This window comes from Spermophilus citellus, assembly GCF_964194105.1.
Source record: "Spermophilus citellus genome assembly, chromosome: 16".
Taxonomy (NCBI): Eukaryota; Metazoa; Chordata; class Mammalia; order Rodentia; family Sciuridae; genus Spermophilus; species Spermophilus citellus.
The window spans coordinates 8611299-8632884 of record NC_138196.1 but is presented as its reverse complement, the minus strand read 5'-3'; the positions used below and the strand labels follow the sequence as shown (position 1 = coordinate 8632884).

Below are 21586 nucleotides of genomic sequence, written 5' to 3'. Positions count from 1 at the left end.
TGAGGACACGGGTGGACTGTGGCCTACCAGGGAAGCTCCTTAGCAATTGAGCACCCCGGGTTTTTTCTGGGGGCTGGTCACGTAGGCACCCCTGCCTAGCACTTGCTGAAGTTCTGGGTCTTGGAAGACAGCAGGTGCACATCACGCGTTGTGCGTTGGGTGAGCAGTTCAGGGATAGGGAGCCACTCTGAACTTCTACGCATGGTGGAGACTCCTGAAGTGTGTTTCATAGACACCTGCCCAAGACTGGCCTCTAAGACTCTAAGCAGAGCACCTGGGCCTGCCCGGTGGGGGCCTCTTTTCTGTCTGCGATAGACTGTGGTCTGGCAGAGGGATTTCTGGGCGTTCCAGGTTCATCCTTCCGAGAGTAGGGGACATTTTAGGCGTGTTTGAGCACAGCAGCTGTTCCTTGGCTAGGGAGAGGGGTTAAGCAAACCTACCTGGGGTCTTTTTGGTGGTTTTGTTTCAAGGAAGCTTTTTGGTGGTTACCTAGAATCCTTCTTGCCTGGTTTTAAGACTTATTGAAAAATTTTCCATTTTAGAGAGGCTCTGGGATTTAGTTAAAATGTAGTTAGCCAGTTATTTCTTCCATTTCTGTCTGGAGAGCTATGGTACCATTTTCTTTCCCCCTTATTTGACTTCATTTTAAAGTTTTATTTTACTTTGATGGGCTCAAAAATCTTTTCTGAGTGACTTCTTAAATTGGTATGCTCAGAAAGACTCTTTCCTTGAGTGAAAAAAAATTGTTGTTTTAGATTTAAAAAATGCCAGTTGTGTTCTTTGTTAGATTCTGAGGCTGTTGCAACAGGCTATCCCAGTTGGGTGGTGTAAAGCACAGAAGCTGTTCTCTCACTGCTGGGGAACACTGCCCCCCCAGGTGTCTGCAGAGGGCAGCTCCCTCCCACCTGTGTTGGGTCTCCCTGGAGCTCAGCTTCCTGTGGCTCCGCTCCAGGCTCTGTCTCTGTCACCGTGTCCCTCTTGTGTGTGTCTGTGTTTTTCAGATCGTGTAAAACATGTAACACGAGATCTTAATGGATTTCCTGCATCACAGCGTTGTCAGGCGCACACGTGCATTTGTGTTTTATAGGTTTACAACTGCTCTGCATACCTTTTCATCCTGATGACTGAAATTCTGCACCCATTTCCCCTCCCCCGGCTCCTGGCAACTCCCATTCTACTTTGTGTCTTTTTTTGTCTGTGGTACTGGGGATTGAACACAGGGCATCCTGCATGCTAGGCAGGTGCTCCACCCCAGAACACCAGCCCTTTAAATCCCCTCCTGCCTCAGCCTCCCAAGATGCTGGGATTATAGGCTTGCACCACACCTTTGTGTGTATCCTTGCATTCAGCGTCCACATGGGTAATCTAGATTGTTTTCATCTCAAGATCCTTCTGCAAGATTCTTATTCATATATATGGTCATATTCACAAGTTCCGGGAGTTAGGATGGGGATGAAGCTTTTTGATTATAGTCATTGAAAATGTATTAATGCATATACCTTTCTGTACCATGAATAATAAAGTCCTTTGTCTTCTACCCAAGAAGACACAAGCCTCTTCTGCCAGCACCCATGAAATAATAGCATTTTAATTAGTAGCTTGCAAGGAGGATACAATCTCAGACAAATACTAACATGTTCAGAAAAAAAAAATCTAGGTAGGTTGAATTCTCACAAAGTTACTTTATTAAATAGCAGATTTTAAAATGTGAAATCTTACAAATACTCTTCTCAAAAGCCTGTCAAATGACTGTGGCTGTAGCTTGGTGGTAGAGCACTTGCCTAGGACATGTGAGGCCCTAGGTTTGATCCTTAGCACACATAAAAACAAACAAATAGAATATATATATATATATATATATATATATATATATATATATATATATATATATATTTACGTCTATCATTGCTGGGTGAGGTGGTATACAACTGTACTCCCAGTTGTCTTAGGAGGCTGAGGTAGGTGAATCACAAGTTTGAAACCAGCCTCAGCAACTTGGTGAAGCTCTCTACGCAACTTAGTGAGACCCTGTCTCAAAGTAAAAAGGACTGGGGATATAGCCCAGAGGTAAACTACCTCTGAGTTCAATCCCCAACACCCCCCCAAAAAAACAAAAAAAGAGTATGTTCTTTTTTTAATCTATTATTATTATTATTATTATTGTGTGTGTGGTGCTGGGAATTGAACCCAGGGCCTTGTGCCTGCGAGGCAAGCACTCTACCAACTGAATTAAGTCCCCAGCCTATCTTTATTATTTTTATGTGATGCTGAGGATCGAACCCAGTGCCTCACATGTGCTAGGCGAGTGCTCTACCACTGAGCCACAGCCCCAGTCCAAAAGTCTATATTCTATTTCTCCATTTTATAAATTATCCCTTATTTCAGGTATGTTAGTTAAGGTAATGCTTACTAGATGCTATAATGGATAACTCCCAGCTCTCTGGTTCTTGCCTTGTCCTGTGTGGGCATTCTGGGCTGGAAGTCTTTCCTGGGTTGCTTTTTCACTATCCTGATCTCATGACTCCTTGGGTTTCCTAGTGTTTTTTTTTTTAATATTTATTTTTTAGTTGTAGTTGGGCACAATATCTTTTTTTTTAACTTTTTTTTTAACACAATGCCTTTATTTTTATGTGGTGCTGAGGATCGAACCCAGGTCCCGCCCGTGCTAGGGGAGCGCTCTACCACTGAGCCACAATCCCACCCCGGGCACAATATCTTTACTTAATTTATTTATTTATATGTGGTGCCGAGGATCGAACCCAGGGCCCTGCATTCGCTAGGTGAGTGCTCTACCGCTGAGCCACAACCCCAGCCCAGAAGGTATTGTTTTTATTAGAAAAAATTTTAAGCATGTCAGAATAGAGAGAGTAATATCAGAGCTCTAAAACATATCCTTTACCTCATTCCAACAATTATCACCATTTTGTAACTTTTACTACCACTTTTCTTTTCTGGACTATTTTTTTTTAGTTCTTCTTGTTGATTAAAAAGAAATAGTGCTCTCATAAAAAATAACATTGTGGAAATTATCTGACTTAGGAAAGGAGATACCTATAACCTTACCTGTCAGAAAGAGCCCCGTGTGCCCACATGTGGGCTCATGTGAGGTGTGTGTGCAGTCTTCAAGGATGTCTTTTTTTTATTGTGATGTTGGGGATTGAACCCAGGGCCTTGTGTATGCAAGGCAGGCACTCTACCAACTGAGCTATATACCCAGCCCAAGGATGTAATCTTTAAGGATCTTTCTGTATCAGTCTTAAATATAGATAGTGTATTCCATTATATGGATTACAACATGATCAGCCGGGTTCAGTAATGCATACCTATAATCCCAATGACTGGGGAGGATGAGGCAAGTTCAGAGCCAGCCTCAGCAACTTAGTGAGGCCATAGGCAACTTAGAGAGACCCTGTCTCTAAATAAAATACAAAAAAGGCTGGGGATATAGCTCAGTGATTAAATGCCCCTGGTTCAATCCCCAGTACCAGTCATCATCATCATCGTCATCGTCATCTAGTTCCCTATGGGGGTATTTTTGGTTTTTCAGTTTTTCCCTATTAAATACTGCTGCACTAAAAAAGGAATATGTACATAAAATTTAAAAATAATGCTGCACTAACAACCTCCTACATTTTTTAATATGGTATGTTTTAGAATTGTCGGTTCAGATATGTACATCTTTTTTTAAAATAATAACTTCAGTGCCTCACATGTGCTCGGCAAGTGCTGTACCACAATCAGCCCTAGCATATGCACATCTTAAAAAGATTTATAGATATTGTCAAATTGTCCTCCCAAATGAGTATACCGATTTATGCCTTCAGCAGTGGATGGGAGTGCACAGATTTTTTTTTAAGTGGTTCTGGGACTTGGACCCAAGGGTGCTCTACCCTGATCTACATCCTTTTTTATTTTATTTTTATGTGGTGCTGAGGATCGAACCCAGTGCCTCATGCGTGGCAGGTGAGTTCTGTACCACTGAGCCCCAGCCCCAGCCCCTTGAGCTGTATCTTGAGCCCTTTTTATTTTTTTTATATTTTATTCAGAGACAGGGTCTCACAAAGTTGCTGAGGCAGGCCTCAACCTTAACAACCTTCCTGCTTCCACCTCCTGAGGTGCCGAGGTTACAGGCATGCACCACCGTGCCCTCCTAGAGCAGCATGGCTTTACAGTCTACTTTGTCCTGGTGCAGACAGGGCCCAGAGGTCAAGGGATCTCTTAGTCCAGGCTTGTTTCTGCAGCAATGCAACTGAAGCTCCTGATGGTTGACTTCTGGTCACTTCCTCCTCCAGGGTTTCTTCCAGACCTGACTCTAGCCTGCCTGATTTCTTCATGGCCTTACTTTTGTGTTTCTGGGTCTCAGTTCACAGGAGCTTCCTGGAGGCCTCTGAACCAGATGCCCAAAGACAGTGGGAGTAGGGGCAGTAATTGTCTTCCTGCTGCGTTGCTCCTGGTTAGCCTTTCTTTCCCCGGCAGTAGTGGGCATGGAAACCAGGGCCTTGTGCACACTGGCAAGCCGCTACTCCTGAGCACAGCCCATCCCTGAGGCTGGGTTATTTGATCCTTTGAGAGGTGCACAGACTGCTCTCTGCCAAGGTTTTCTGCAGTCTTGTTCTCCTGTTATTTGGGATGTAGAAACATTTGCAACCCAGTGGGGACTTCTGCACTCAGGGCTTTCTCATTCCTTCCATTTCTCCTTGAGAAGTTGTAGTTCTTGCCTGTGCCATCCTTTTCTTGGAATCCTGTGTGGAGGCAGTCAGTAGAATCCTTCTCTGACTCTTCCCACCCCCCTGGGCCAGAGGCTGCTGCGGGTGGTAGATCATTGGCATCATCGTGGGCTCCCAGCTCTGCAGCATTCCTGCCTAGCATTCCTGCCTGTGCTCTGCCTCCTGACTGTGAAGCCAGGGCCACAGAAGCTCTGGTTGTCTTCACAGCCAACCCCACTTCAAGGGACTCATTTGATGTCAGAGGTCGTTCAGGAAAGCAGAAACTACTGTGGGTATTTCCAGCAGGAAGGTGTTTAGCATAGTGAATCAGAGGATTATAAAACCATGAGTAGGGTGGGGGGTGATGGTGGTAGCATCAAAGCCAGAAGGAGCTGCTGGCAGCTCTCAGAAAATTAGGACTTGTGCTTATTACACAAAACTGCTGCAGATGAGCTGTGCGCTCCCTAGGACCAGGGAGGGTGAAATTCAGAAGAATGCTCAGTGGTGCTGGTGAAGTGACCCTGCCACTCCACTGAACAGCCCCAGCTGGCATCATCTCACTGCTTTCCGAGTCTTATGGGATAGTGGTGCTTCTTGTCACTGAATCGGGGCTGTGGCTCCTGTCATTCAAGGGAGAGCAAGATGTCACCAGCACCCAGCCTGTTTCCCTGCTGGGAGGGCAGCACAATCTTGCTGGCCACGGATCTGACCCTCAGCAAGGTGCTGTTAAGTTATATGATGATAGTGTGCAGCATGGAAATGAATATAAAAATCTGTGCATAAATAAAATTTTGTCTTTATAATTACTTTACTTACAGACTATAAAGCAATTGGCAAAATAGGAGAGGGAACATTTTCTGAAGTCATGAAGATGCAGAGCCTGAGAGATGGAAACTACTATGCGTGTAAGCAAATGAAACAGCACTTTGAAAGGTAGGTGTCCGAGACAGCTGCCACCCATTGCTGGCGCAGCCTTGAGTTTAGGGCAGTCTCTGTCCTGGGAAAACTGTTCATTTAGTTGTAAATAAGTAGTACGATCCCTTGGGCATTGAGGGTCATGGGCTGAAGAGCTGCTTATAATGCTGGCATTTCCTTTTGTCCAGGCTTACAATGATGTCAGTGATGAATAGCGTGAGATTTTAAGTTGTAAAGGCATGACTCAAAGAGTTGTATGTGTGTTGGGGTCTTACAAATCAGACCTTCGTCCAGGTGCCTTAGAGGTGCTTGAAGTTTAATTACTTGTGAAGCATGTGGACATGATGAGGAATGATTTCCAGGTAGGGATAGAGGAACTTAATTCCTGGGTGACCTCAGCTGCCCGTCCATGGGGAGGAACTGTGGTTCGTGCTCATGCCTGTGGAAGACCGCCCTGGCTTTTTCTTTCAGAGCAGACTCTGATGGTCTCAGAGTTGGCCAGCTTCTCAACATACGCTACACCAACAAGCCCAAAATGGATGCCATTAGGAAACTGTCTGAACGAGGAAGTGAGTGCTGGCTTCATTGTAACATGAAACTTTTCAATAAAAAGTCTGAGGCCAGTAATTTATGTCTCTAAATAGCCAAAGAATTTTGAAAGCATAATTATTTCACCATATTGATGCACAGCCTTCTGGAGAGTTTTGGGGTATAGACCTTGATTTCAGACTCTAAGTATGAAAAGTCATTTCTCAGGTCAGAAGAGGAGTGTTGCCAGTTCATCTCACTAGAGAGGGTTGAGAGTAGCACTTCATCCTCATGACATCTCGTCCAGGTAGCTGTTATCCTTGCTTTGCACAGGAGGGGAGGTTCCCTGACCTTGTCACTAGCTCTGCACCTCTGGGTTCGAATCCACTTTTCACCAAAGCCAAACCCTGGCTCTTTACTGCCCAGACCACATGGTGGTTCACCTACCACTTCCAAGACTCAGCTGCTGCCAAGGTCTTCTGCTTTGCCTTTCCTGGGACTTCTTCCTCTACATATTCCACACTCTCTGTCCCCAACCCTCCATTCCGTCCATCTTTACCTTCAGACTACCAAAGACAGAGAATTAGATGCACGGTATGCTGACGATCCTGCATGGAGAGAGCGGAGAGCAGCTTCCTCCATAGGCACCCTGTGAGCCCCTGCCCCAGCAGCCAGCACTGGACTTTGAGCAGCAAGGGTGGCACCTTTGCCCACCCCCCACCAAGGACTGAGGACTGGATCCTTTCAGGTTCTCACTGTGGGGTTCAGGGAGAGAGAACTTAAAGGTGACCACAGGTGTGCTGCTGTCATTTTGGTAAAGAGGTAAGCGTACACAGTGGGTGGATGCTGAGCCCCAGAGTTTTGCACTCACAGCAGTGCTGTGAGGAGACCACACTTGGTCACACAGGTGCCCACGGGAAGAGGGATACAGGTGTAGCTCATTTTAGGAAGGTTTCTGGTGAAGAAGGTTGGCGAGTTCTGAGAGCAGACCTTTGCTAATCCTGTCACCTCCCGAATACCCACCTCTAATCACCATAGCCAGATTAAGTTTCTACCCTCTTAAAGCCTCACAGTGGACATTCAGTTCAGTGTCTGTAAGATGAAGTGTCACAGTGGCTGGTGTTTTGTGCTATTTGGATGCACAGACTCAGTCACGTGGCCCATTGCTGAGTTTTAGTTTCAACAGGCATTTGTTAACATGCCTTAGGACCTGCCAAAGCTGTGTAGTCCAAACCCAAGGAGAACTGGACATTGGATTTCATTTTGTGAGTTCTGATTTGCTCTTTATATATGTCTTCAAAACCCTAGGATGGGTCTGAGACTGTGGCTCAGTGGCAGAGCACTCGCCTAGCAGGGTGAGGCACTGGGTTTGATCCTTCACACCACATAAAAAGGCATGATGTCCATTCACAACTACAAAAATAAATAAATAAATAAATAAATAAACCAACCTACCAGCCATCCCACCCTGGGACACAGGAATCCCCTCACGGTTGGTCTGCTGTGGCCAAGGGAAGCGTTCTTTTGATATGACCTATCATCTTTTCTACGAGGCTTTCTGTGCTCCTTTTATACTTTCCTTGCTCCAGCCCTAGAACCTGCCATTTCTCTAAGGAGCCCTGATTCCTTTCATTGGAGGAAGGTATTTAGAAACTAAGATCTGGACACTGGGTGTCCTAGTACTGGGAGCTGACGCTTCCAGGGCTCTTGGCAAACAGTGCTGGTGGTGCCAACCCATCACGCCCGTGCCTGGCTCTCCTTCCCATCTCTATTCAAGTGCCTATGAGAGCATACCCATAAAATAAATAAATGGGATGAAGAAATGATTCTTTCTCATAGAAGAATTTCACTTAATACATGTAGGGGGATAAGGGAAATAGGGAACCATCATGAGAATGCACATGTAATAATTTTTGCAGTCAGAAATCATTTCTGGGGGAAACTCAAAAGTTATTTCTGACTATAGAAATAATTACGTGTTCATTATTACTTGCTTATTGTTATATGTTAAATTATTACAGGCTGATGCATGCTAAATTAATGGGTGAAACTATGAAGAGAAATAGGATTTCTATATAGCCCTAAAATATTTCCTCCTAGATACTTTATTTTTAAAATTTAATTTATTTTTAAGCTCATACACAAAACATAGAAATTATAAATATTAATGGGGTGTCATGTAATGTTTTGATACATGTATACATTGTATAATTTTTTACATTTATTTTTTAAAATTTTATTTATTTATTTATTTTTGGTACTTGGGATTGAACCCAGGGCACTTAACTATTGATATATATCATGAGCCCATTTTTTGTATTTAGAGACAGGGCCTCGCTAAGTTGCTGAGGCTTTGAATTCGTCATCCTCCTGCCTCAGCTTTCTGAGCCACTGGGATTACAGATATATACCACCACGCCTGGCACATCATGTAATGTTTAAATCAGGTTAAATATATCTGTTTCCTCAAACATTTGTCATTTCTTTATGGTAAAAACTTTCCAAATATTAATTTTTTAAAAATATATTTTAATACATTTTATTAGTTTATTTATTTATTTATTTATTTTAGAGAGAGTGAGAGAGGGGAGAAAGAGAGAGAGAGAGAGAGAGAGAGAGAGAGAGAGAGAGAGAGAGAGAGAATTTTTAATATTTTTTTTTTTAGTTCTCAGCGGACACAACATCTTTGTTGGTATGTGGTGCTGAGGATCAAACCCAGGCCGCACGCATGCCAGGCAAGCGCGCTACCGCTTGAGCCACATCCCCAGCCCTATTAGTTTATTTTTATGTGGTGCTGAGGATGAAACCCAGGGCCTCACATGTGCTAGGTGAGCGCTCTACCACTGAGCCACAACCCCAGCCCTCCAGATATTAGTTGTAACTACTCTGATTGCCATCAATAATAAATACTAGCTAGTGTTGATTGATTACTGTGGAAGTTCTGACAGATCCTCGTATTGTTTGGTATCCCTTCCTCTAGGAGGTAGGGCTTCCCTCCTTCCTCTTGAGTGTTGATTGGACTTAGTGATTTGCTTCTAAAGAATAGAAGGAACAAACAATGGCATTACAGTTAGAAACCTGGCAGGTCCCACTGTGGCTAAATTGTCCAGGTCACCGTCAGTGGTGAGACAGGGACACAGTGGACCAGGATGGCAGGCTGTGCCACCTGCATGCTTGCCTCCCCAAAGCCATAATCCCAGTGTAACCCTGAGAGCACAGCAGGGGAGTCCAGATTGGGGGACATTCCACAAAACACCTTCCTAGCCCAAGGCTGTCATGGCAGTGAAAAACAAAGACTGAGGAGCTATTGCAGATTGGAGGTGACTCACGGGATGGGATGTGATAACTTTACTGCAGGTGGTATCCTAGATCCTGGAAGAGAAAAGACATTAGTGGAAAAACATGGGAGACCTCAAGTTTAAGTAATAGTTGTACCAGTGTCAGTTTTTTAGTTTTGATAAATTTTATACAAATTGGGTAGACTCCATATTATCTTTACACCTCTTCTGAAAGTCTAAAATAATTTCAACATAAAAGGTAAAAAATAAGACAGTACAAGCAGACCAAGAAAAAAAAATAAATACAGAAGCCAGGCCCAGTGGTGCACAAGAGTTATACCAGTTACTCAGGAGGCGGAGGCAGGAGGATTGCAAGTTTGAGACCAGCCTGGACAAGTAGCAAGACCCTATTTCAAAATAAAAGATTTAAAGGACTGGGGGCGGGCCTGGGGATGTGGCTCAAGCAGTAACACACTCGCCTGGCATGCGAGGGGCGCTGGGTTCAATCCTCAGCACCACATAAAAGTAAAATAAAGATGTTGTGTCCACCGAAAGGGTTCGATCCTCAGCACCACATAAATGTAAAATAAAGCTATTGTGTCCACCTAAAACTAAAAAATAAGTATAAAAAAAAAAAGGACTGGGGATGCAGCGCAATGGGAAAGACCCCCAGTACCACAAAATAGCAAAACAACAAACAAGACAACTATAGGAGATCTGGTACTACTCATTGATCATGAACTTCTGTTCTTAAAAGTGTTGCTGTTAATTCTGATTTATATGGGAAAAAGAATTGTTAGTTTCTTTTGCTTTTGGTGTCATCTCTAAGGATGAGATTGCTAATAATTTGTAGTTTGTTGGATGTTCCAGTGTAGCTGATACTGGTCCAAGTATAATGCTGTTTCTTTGTTTCTTGTGGTGCTGGGGGTGGAACCCAGGGTTTCCTGCCTGCTAGGCAAGCAACATACCCCTAAGCCATACCCTTAAGCCATACACTCTAGCCCTTGTTTTTGTTTTCAGACATGAAAATAATACTTCTGGCTTTTACATGGGAGTATCTTTCTGTAGTATTCTGTCATCATTATCAAAGAAATTGTCTTGTTTACTTAAAGAACAATTTCAAAGTTGATTTTGGGTGCCCTTAGCCATTCGTTTCTGTTCTACTTCTCATTGTCTAAATGAGTCCTCAAAGTCACCTTGCACAGTTGCTTGGGTGGTTTGGGAAAGGTGAAGCATTGGCAGAAGAAGATCACACCATGTCACTCATGCAGGATGATGTTGGCATTCAAAGCCTCTGCCCCCTGACCCCTCCAACTTTACTTCTACTCCTTTCCTCCTACTTGAGTTGGAATTGAAATTGATGGCTTTGGGGGCTGGGGATGTGGCTTAAGTGGTAGTGTGCTCACCTGGCATGCGTGAGGCACTGGGTTCGATTCTCAGCACCACGTAAAAATAAAATAAAGGTATTGTGTCCACCTAAAAAACTAAAAAATAAATATTAAAAAAAAGAAATTGATGGCTTTTGCAGATATCTTTGCTAATATGAAGTTCAAGTAAAGTAAGACAACCAAAGGACACCTTGGTACTGTCTGGGGCAGGGCCTGGCAACTCTGGAGACTGTTTCTCTCTGTTCCTCGGAGGTGAGGTTAGCTCCTGGGCTCTAGCCTGCAGGAAGACCAAGTCGTCCTCATTTCTCTTTGTTGTCTTCACTATTTTCTCCCACCTGTAATCCCCAAAAGTATCCAGTTAAGTAGAGGCTGCCTTTGGCAATGATTTTATTCTGTATTTTGCCTGTAGAAATATTTTTAAGACCCTTACTCATGGTCTTGTTGGGGTCTCTCCTCATGCCCTGAAGCAGAAGGCTCAGTAGTGAGCTAAGCCTGGCCAGCAGAGGCGCCCACTTAAAAGCAGAACCAGAAGCCCCTCTGCTCGTAGGCTTTTAGTTTTGTGACCTTGCACAGCTCTTCATTTTTCTGTGCCCTCGTTTCCTTCCTTACACAGGAGGGACAACAGGGCATCCACCTCCTAAGGTTGTTGTGGGGTCTAGTGAAATAATGCAGGGGCACTCTCATGGTGCCTGCAGGCAACAGCCCCGAGGCTTGCCATATGAACCAGCTCTTCCTTGGCAGGTAAGGCAGGGTCCAAGGGCTTGGAGATGATTTTGGAAATTGAAGAGAGATGATACTAGCGAAAATAGTGAAGCTCATGGCAGGGACTCACCGACATCTGGTGCCAGGAACAGCACCAGGTGACTTGTGTGTCAGTGCCATTTAATCTCACTTCAACCCTCAACCCGGAAGCAAGATGCCAATGTGGCCATCTTTTGGATCAGAGAGCATGCCTTCGTCCCCCGCCCGCTTGGCACTGTGCAGCCAGAAGCTTCCGCCCAGGTCTACTCACTAAGTGGCCTCCACTTTCCTTTTAGGAACATAAAAAGCTATTTTGTAAGGAAGAAATAGAAACAAAGGCAAGAAATTCATGAGTTACTTTAGATAGGTTTTCTGCTTACTTAAAAATAAAGTATGGAAAATCTCAAACAAATACAAAGTAAAGAGTAATGAACCCTACCTAGCAGCAGGATGGAAACCCTGCTGTTTCAATTTAGTCTGTGCCTCTGCACAGCCTCTTCTCCTACCTGGTCAGTATGTATGCCTTAGTGTGGTTTGGGCTGCTAAAATAAAGGACCACAGACTGGTTGGTCAAATAGCAGATGTTTGTTTCTCACAGTTCTGGAGTCTGGAAGTCCAAGATCAAGGTGCTGGCAGATCTGGTGTCTGGTGGGAGGGCCTGCTTACAGATTTGCTCAGGGTCATCTTGTGCCCTCAGAGAGCAGAGAGGGGAGCCAAGCTTCTATAGCCTCAGGTCACAGGGCTACCTCCTCATACCTAAGTCTCCTGTCCCAGGAACACCCAACAAGGGTTAGGGTTTCCTGATATGAATTTTGGGGGATACAAACATGAGATTCATAACATTATACAGATTTGGTTTGGTTGGTTGGTTTATTTTACTGGGGATCAAACCCAGCGTCTGGCACATGCTTAGCAAGCACTGAACTGCTTTGCTGCTCGGCTGTACCCTTGGCCCCAACTGTCCTTTTTCTAAGGTAAACTTGCATATATAAATAGCTTATCTGTACAGTTTTGGCAAACAGACATTCCCATGTGATTAATGTCACCCTAAAATATTTCTTTCTTTCTTTCTTTTTTGAATATTTTTAGTTGTAGGTGGACACAATACCTTTATTTCATTTATTTTTTTGTGGTGCTGAGGGTGAAACCCAGTGCCTGACACATGCTAGGCCAGACCTCACCACTGAGCCACAGCCCCGGCCCCACCCTAGAAAATTCCTTCCCATCTCTTTTCAGTCTCTCATTCCCTTCCCAGACGGCCATGGCTGTTTTCTTTACTCCCTCCTAGAATCTCAGACTACGTGAAATCTCACATCTGTGTTCTCATGCCCAGTTCCATTGGCGCAGCAGATTGTCATGGCTATCTTAACAGGTTTGTCCCTCTTTTTGCAGGGGGTGGGTACTGGGGATTGAACTCAGGGCACTTGACCCCTGAGCCACTCCTCAGCCCTATTTGTATTTTATTTAGAGACAGGGTCTCACTGAGTCGCCTAGCGCCTTTTTTGTTGAGTCTGGCTTTGAACTCCTAATCCTCCTGCGGCAACCTCCCAAGCTGCTGGGATTGCAGGCATGCACCACGGAGTCCAGCAGAAGTTTGTCCCTTTTTTAATGCTGAGTGGTATTTGCTCCAGTCTATGACTACATACAGTTTATCTGTTCTGTCAGCGAGGTTGTTTTCTGTTGTGGCCAACCGTGAATAAAGCTGCCACGAAAGTCTTAAGACTTCTGGGTATATATTTTCTTTTTTCCTACTTAATTATTTACAAATGCAATCACTGGATCAAAGGTGGGCAAACATTAACTTTATAAGAAACTGTGGCTAGGCCTTTTCCAAAGTCATTGTAGCTTTGGATTCCCGCCGGCAAAGAGTAAGTTCCAAATGCTTCACATCCTCAGCCAGCATTTGGTGTTGGGAGCATTTTTTTCCTTTTTTAATTTAAAAAAAAACATTTTTTTGGTAGTCGTAGATGGACAGCATGCTTTTATTTTGTTTGTTTGTTTTTATGTGGTGCTGAGGGTGGAACCCAGGGCCTCACAGGTGCTAGACAAGTGCTCTGCCAGGAGCCCCAGCCCAGCCCTGGTGTTGGTAGCCTTCTAAGCTGTTGGCCAGTGTGCCATGTCATCTAGAGATTTTGGCCTCCACTTGCTAATGACCAACAACAATGACCACCAATTCACACGCCTTCTGGCTGTTCATGTGCCTTCCTTTTTGAAGTGTCTGTTCAGGTTTTTTTTTTTCCTATTTTAAATATTGGGCTATGTGTCTTTTTATTGAGTTGTTTGTAGGAGTCCTTTGTATGTTCTGTGTATAAATCCATCGTTACTTACGTTTTTGGGTTAGTTTTTGCATGTCTGATTTTCTGGTCCATTTTCCCTATGATTTCTCTCATTCTAAGAGGAGGAAGGGGAGAGGGCCAGGAAGAGGAGGGAGCTGTGACTGTGGGCAGGGCAGGGCAGGCCAGGAGAGTAGGAGGAGAGCAGAAAAGGAAGAGGAAGGAACGTCTGTACTATCTTTGCATCTTTTGATGTGCTGGGGTTTTTTTAGCAATATTTTTTAGTTGTAGATGAACACATATCTTTATTTATTTATTTTTTTTATGTGGTGCTGAGGGTGGAACCCAGGGCCTCACACATGCAAAGCAAGCGCTCTACCACTGAGCCCCAGCCCCAGCCCCTTTTTTTGTACTAGGGATTGAACCCAGGGATGCTCTACCACTGAGCCTTATCCCCAGCTGTTTTTATTTTTTACTTTGAGACAGGGTCTTGCTAAGTTGCTAAGACTGTCCTTGAACTTATGATCCTCCTGCCTCAGCCTCATAGAGTAGCTGTTATTACAGGTGTGGCCACCACATTTGGCTGATATGCTGAAATTTTTAATGTCAAACCCAGTGTAAGGAATTATCTCCTTTTTATGGTTTTTGTTTTCTGTTCTCAGTCTTAGAAATCTTTAATTATCCCCAGGCTGGAACAATGCTATATTTTCTTCTAAAAATACAACTTTAACTTTTACAATTAGGTCCATGACCCATCTCAAATTAATTTTTGTGTATATTGTGAGGTACAGAGGTCAAGGATTATCTTTTCCCCAGTGGATATCTAGTTGTTCCAACACCATTTGTTAAAGATGTTTCTAAAAGAGAAAAAAAATGTTCCTTTTCCTCATAGGCTGCTTTGTCAGAAGCCAGTTGACTACAAAAGTGTGGGTCTGGGCTGTTTCTCCCTCTGAAGGTGGTCCACATTCTCCTTTGAATGTGTATACCTTGCTTTATCCTCAAAACTTTTTGACTTGAGATGGACCACATTGTCCCTTGAACGTGCCTCTGCTTTCCTCTGCCTGTGTCTCTGGCTGGTGCATGCTGAAATTCTTTTCCATCACGGATGTCAAAAACCCTACTGGAACTCAGTTGTTCCTTTCTCTCCAGGAGCTCCTCAGACTCTTCTTCAGAAACTTTTCTTCTCCTGTGACAATCTTTCCACCTTATTCTGAACTAGTTGATATCTTTAAAAATAAAGTGTGTCATAAAAAAAAGTATAGGTCTGTCTGGACTCTATTCTGTTTCATGGATCTCTTTGATTTTGACTATCCTTTTTTTTTTTTTTTAAAGAGAGAGAGAGAGGAGAGAGAGAGAGAGAATTTTTTTTTAATATTTATTTTTTAGTTCTCCGCGGACACAACATCTTTGTTGGTATGTGGTGCTGAGGATCAAACCTGGGCCGCACGCATGCCAGGCGAGCGCGCTACCGCTTGAGCCACATCCCCAGCCCTGATTTTGACTACCCTTATTTCAACTCCCTACTGTTTTTTTTTTTTTAAGAAGGGTTTGTCATTCATTCATATATATATATATATATATATATATATATATATATATATATATATATATATATATAAAATGTATGGGTGGGTGTGTGTATATATAATATATATATATTATAAAGCAGAGAGGGGAGCCAAGCTTTGTGTAGCCTCTGGTCACAGGGCTACCTCATACACACACACACACACATACCCATAAACATATATATATATATATACACATACATGCATATATGTATTTTATGGACCTTTATTTGTTTATTTATATGTGGCGCTGAGAATTGAACCCAGGGCCTCACACATGTTAGGCAGGTGCTTTACCACTACAACCCCAGCTCCCCCTTCTGTTTTGGTTCATGTAGTTTAACAGTATGTTTTGAAGTTGGGTAATATTTATCTTCCAGCTTAGTTTTTCTTTTTGGAAACGTTTTGCCTACTTTGAGTCCTTTGTATTTCTGTAAATATTTTAGAACCAGCTTGTCAATTCCATACAAAATAAAAACTACAGAGATTTTGAATGGGATTATGTCAAATCTGTAGCAGTTCATGGAAGTATTCCTATCTTTTTTTTATATATATTGGGGATTGAACCCAGGGATGCTTAACTACGGAGCCTTATCCCCAGCCCTTTTTATTTATTTTGAGATAGGATCTTGATAAGTTGCTTAGGGCCTCACTAAGTTGCTGAGGCTGGCCTTGAACTTGTGATCTTCATGCCTCAGCCTCCTGAGCTGCTGGGATTACAGGCGTGTGTCACAGCACCTAATTTATTCTGCCTTCTTATGGTAAACACTTCATAATAAAACTTTTAAAGTCACAAATATCCTTCTAAGTGTCATCAAAACTTCAATGTGCTGTGCTTTACTTTTTGATATGCTAATTTCGCATGAGATTTCTTCCTTACCCATGGATTTTTAGAAATCTGTTGTTTCATTCCCAAATACTCGGGGCTTTTCTAGATAGTTTACGATGGCTGATTTCTGATTTGATTACATCATGGCCAGCCAGCATGTTCTGTCCATTTTCAGTCTTGGAGTTTATTAAGACTTAGCTCTGAGGCAGTGCATTCCTGTCTGGGTGAGTGCCCTGTACATCCTTGAATGATGTCGGGTGGAGGTGGTCAGTAGTGCTCTTAGGAGCTTCAGTATAGTTACTGTTTTTGTTTTTGTTTTTGTTTTTAAAGATCATTGTATCAAATATAGGAGAGGGTGTTCCCTCTCCAGCTTTCTTTACCTGTCAGTTACTTCACGTATGTTGAAACTGTTACTTACTGTATGTGCATCTAGAATCCCTGTCACCGTCACCAGGGCCATGCTGGTGTTTCAGCTGTTGAACTGCCAGCTGCATGCTGGCAGGCTCACTGCAGACCTCCGAGCGCCAGTGCCCACAGGACCGGCTCCAGCACTATGGACTGTGTAGTGTTTTGACTACAGTCCTGGCTGTGAGGGAGGAGGTAGGGGAAGGTAATGAAGAAGAGAGACCCAAAGCTCTTAGTCACAGATATTCTTAGACTCAGACTAGTCTCTCTTCAGGCTGTTCCTATGTATCAGGCTCCCATGTGGTTGCTAGCTTGAGAGCAACTGATTTAAGAGCCACATTGATTTAAAAACTGTGTAATAAATTCTGGATGTGGTCACACACGCCTGTGATCCCAGCCACTTGGGAGACTGAGGCAGGATGATCGCAAGACCAGCCTCAACAACTTAACAAGGTGCTGTCTCAAAGTTTAAAAAAAAGCGCTGGAGGGGCTGGGGCCGGGGCTCAGGGGCAGAGCACTTGCCTGGCATGTGTGAGGCACTGGGTTTGATCCTTAGCACCACATAAAAATGAAACAAATAAAGTCATCCTGTCCATTTACAACTACAAAAAAAGGTCTGGGGATATAGTTCAGTTGGTAGAGTGCTTGCCTTGTATGCACAAGGCCCTGGGGTTAATCCCCAGCACCACACACACACAAACACACACACACACCAAACACAACTACAAAAAATAAAAATAAAAAGTGTCAGAGATGTGGTTCAGTGGTTAAGCACCCCTGGGTTCAGTTCCAGGCACTAAAATGAAAAACAAAACACAATCAGAAAAACTCAATTATAATCAGAACCTTTCCCAGCTGTGCTGTGACCTAGCCCTGCTGCTGGTAGTGTGGACCTTATCCAGGTAGCAGGACCTTATCCTTTTTCTGTATAGGTCTGTAGGAGCTCAACAAACCCTTTTATTTAAGAATGGGCTGGGGATATAGCTCAGTTGGTAGAGTGCTTGCCTTGCATTTACAACACCCTGGGTTCAATCCCCAGCACCACCAAAAAAAAAAAAAAAAACAGAATTTAAAAAAAAAATTAAGCTATAGTAATGTGCTGTTGGATATAACTATTCCCCGAATAACCAAACAAGATGCTGAGCAATTGTAGGAAAGAAGAATATCCCCACAATTGGTTCCTTCAGAGTCTCTGAGATGGAAGTCCCTTGAGCATGAAGTCACTGGATCGGTGTGAATCCCCTCCCACCATGGGAGGTGCGTCCCTGAAAGGGTGTCTGGAAAGCAGGGACAGCTGGTCACTGGCCTAGCACTTACAGTGGTGTGATTTGGATATGGAAACAGTGTCAGGCTGAGCAATCAAAGACGACCCCATAGCGAGACACCTGCAAGGACTACACCTGTCCCCCCAGGCAGAGGAGATGGCAGAAAAGACAGACTTCATCAAAGATGAGGTGGAGGGAGGGGCTGGGCTGTGGCTCAGTGGTAGAGCGCTTGCCTGGCCTGTGAGAGGCACTGGGTTCAATTCTCAGCACCACATAAAAATAAAATAAAGATATTGAGTCCATCTACAACTAAAAAATATTTTTAAAAAAAGAAGATGAGGTGGAGGCTGGGTCTGCTTCTGGAATTTTGAAATGCATATTTTCAGATAGTATGTACATTTCCTATAAACTGATTAATGTAGTTTAATTATTACCCTTAATTTTAAATAAATTTGTCAATTAATTTAATCAGAAAACTTAATCTTTTTTTTTTTTTTAAGTACTGTGCATTGAACTCAGGCACTTGACTACTGAGCCACCTCCCCAGCCCTATTTTGTATTTTATTTAGAGACAGGTCTCACTGAGTTGCTTAGCGCCTTACTCTTTTAGCTGAGACTAGCTTTGAACTCGCGATCCTCCTGCCTTAAGTCTCCCTAGCTGCTGGGTTTATAGGCGTGCACCAGTTTTAATATTAATTTTTTTATCTTAATATGTAAAAGAAACTACAAGAGGATCTTTCAGGATAATAGATGGGGAAACTTTTCATGTATTTCCTAAGCTATGAGAACTTTAATTTTTATAGGATGATATAAGAATATGCTAACTTCAGTTTCTGATGAGAACAGTTTGACCCGATTAACTTGCTTGAAATATTTTCGAGTTTAAAATTTTCAAACATGGATAATGAATGTGATTTGGTAGCTGTAATTTTAAAGTTAACCTAAATTATAAATCAGTTATCTATTTTTACCTACAAATAGTATTGAGCAGGTGAACAACCTACGAGAGGTACAAGCACTGAGGCGTCTGAATCCACACCCAAACATTCTTACGTTGCATGAAGTAGTTTTGTAAGTATATTTGGAGCTTAAAAAATTATCTATTTGAAAATTTGTTATTGATCAAATCTCCTTTTAAGAAAACCGTGGTAGACTTACAATATTTATAGCTCAGAGAATAATAATTTTCATTTCACCGTACGTTGCATTTCTACTTGGGCAATTGCGTATCTGACCCCTCATTTGGAGGTGTCTTCAGAGAGGTGACCTCATATCGTGGCAGCACGCAGCATTCAAGGTTTGGCTCCTGAAGCTTGGTTTGGAACTCTGAAGGCTTGAACATGAGTCATGGCCTCCCAGGCGAGCCCTGGGATGCTATTTCATGTTCTCATCTTGTTGCTAACTGATCTCTCTGCAGTCTCTTACAGTCTTTCTTACAATAATTGATGTCATTTCAAGGCATTTCCATTTGTTCTAATTGTAGAGTAGTTTTCATAAGGCTTACCTGCCAATCAAAAAGATAGAGCCTGGCTTGTCCCTTGGTGTGCAGGGGCTCAGGAGGCCTCCTCCCACCAGCATGACCTTGCCACTTCTGGGAAGGTGCTTGTTGGCCTTGCTACAGCTCTGCAGGGACCCTGGCTTATAAAGTTGGCCTGGGAACTCCAGTCTCTGCCAGTTAAAGCTCGATGGATTTTAATCAGAGGATGCAACAGTTTTAAATTCAAAACGACTTGTTTTGACATAGCTGTGTGGCCCCTTGACATAGCTGCAGTGTTCTTAGCACGGTTTGCACATAATAATCACAACACTGTGTACACACACACACACACACACACACACACACACACACACACACTCTATGCAGAGCACTTCTGGCCAGAATCTCCTGAGACCCCTGCCAGGTGGCCTGCTGTGACACAGGCTCCCCTTTAGGGGTTGAATGGAATCCAGAGAAGCTTGTTGGCTGGGCCTGAAGCCTTGAGTATGAGTGAAATGTGACTCTCTCTTCTGCCTGGGAGTGGCTTTTGCTTTTGGCTCTCCAGTTGTAATATATCCCAATTACATGTAAATAATTAGGTACATTAAATTACTTTAAAATTAATTAAAACTAGACGTTCAGTCATAGAGCATGAGTTAAGTTCCTTTTTCTTTTATTGCTTTGCTTAGCTAATTCCCCACTTTCTTCTTTCTGCTGGGTTAATTTTATATATTCAAGACATATCTCTTTTTTTAAAAAATGGCTTTTAGAATTTTGCTTAAAATAAATTTTTACAGTTATTGAAAATTAAATTTATCTGAAATATTGGTTGAAAATCAAAATCTCTACTATTTTAATAATTATATTGCCATCTTTGGCTGATGTGGGAGTGCCTTATATTTACCAGAAATGTTTACAGTGAATTAAATATTTGATCATGTTTTCTGATTAAGACAAAAAAAATTTTAAACCTGCTTTGTTCTTCAGTGACAGAAAATCTGGTTCTCTTGCACTTATATGTGAACTTATGGACATGAATATGAGCTCATACGAGGTACGTAGACTATTTTGAAAGCTACCTTATAATACTCTTTAAGTTTGTAGCTCACCTGTATCTTGCTTCCGATCTCATAGTCCTTGGTCACCACAGAGCAGTGGTGACAACCAGGACGGCTTGCTTCTGGAGGCGTTGCTGTGGCAGGCTGGCCTCCCAGGGTGACTGCACGCAGGAAGGGGAGCCAAGGCCTCTGGTGACCCTGTGATTTGGAAAAGTGGCGCTGAAGGCAGCAGAGCATTGCAGCTTGTGCCTTCCTTGCGGGGTGCCGAGCTTTGGGGCCCCTTGTTCTGAGGTACCTCTCCCTGGGGTCTCCTTGCTGCTTGACTCTGTTCCCTGCTGAACAAGGCAAAGCTTCCCTGAAGATCCTGGCTTTGGGGAACCCCTTGCACCTTGCCATGCACTGGTGTCCGGGGTGCTCATTATTTCCATCTTTGAAACAGTAAAGCTCTGTTAGGGAAGCTTGGCCTGAGCCGGCCTCAGCCAGGGCCAGCCTTGGGTGCTTGCCGAGGGCACAGCAGAGAGCCAGCAGGCAAGGGGGCAGGTGGTTGGCCCCCAGTGAGCAAGTGTCCCGGGGCTCTGACCTCATGGGTCTGCCAGCTGTTAGGACAATGAACCTGGTGCATATCACTAAGAAACAACAGCCAGTGTCCCATTCAAATCACACTACCCAAGGTCACACGAAGAAAATTAGCTGCCCTAATGTCCTGTGAGTTCAGATGATTGGGAATAGAATTTAAGTGGAAACATCATAGGTGATTTAAAAGCTGTATTATCTCAAACAAGTTAGACTGAAAGCAGCGTGCCACGGTCCCTTCAGATAGAGAGGGAGACACTGGTGCTGAAGAGTCCAAATACAGTTGTCTTTGTGAAATGACAGGATGAAGACAGTGTTGTGTCAACATTAATATAAGGCGCCCTGGTGTCCTCACCCCTGAGGACACTCTGGGGATGCCAGAATTTGAGGATGCCTGGTGTTGCGTTTGCACATAACCCAGCTCTTGCTCCCGTGGGTTTCACGCCACCTCCTGGTGACTTACAGGACCAGATACAGTGTGGATGCTGTGGAAATGATGGCTGTTATTAGGAGACAGCGACAAGGGGGAGAGTCTGTACCTGTTGAGCACAACCATTGATGGTTGAATCTACAGATAGGGAA

General features: G+C 43.4%; 1 protein-coding gene across 3 annotated transcripts in view; it reads left to right on the top strand.

Moving 5' to 3' along the window:
* Window positions 1-21586, top strand: part of LOC308634916 (uncharacterized protein) — a 34016-nt gene that overhangs the window by 6860 nt on the left and 5570 nt on the right. Inside the window, exons 2-5 of one of the 3 annotated variants that reach the window (XM_081269113.1) lie at window positions 5525-5639; window positions 6093-6190; window positions 6378-6456; window positions 6715-6804. In XM_081269113.1, coding sequence (XP_081125239.1) covers window positions 5525-5639; window positions 6093-6190; window positions 6378-6412 — 248 coding nt within the window. In that variant the 3' untranslated portion in view covers window positions 6413-6456; window positions 6715-6804. Of the gene's footprint in view, window positions 1-5524; window positions 5640-6092; window positions 6274-6377; window positions 6457-6714; window positions 6805-21586 lie in introns of those variants that run through there. The other 2 variants (XR_014019109.1, XR_014019108.1) reach the window with 2 other exon arrangements.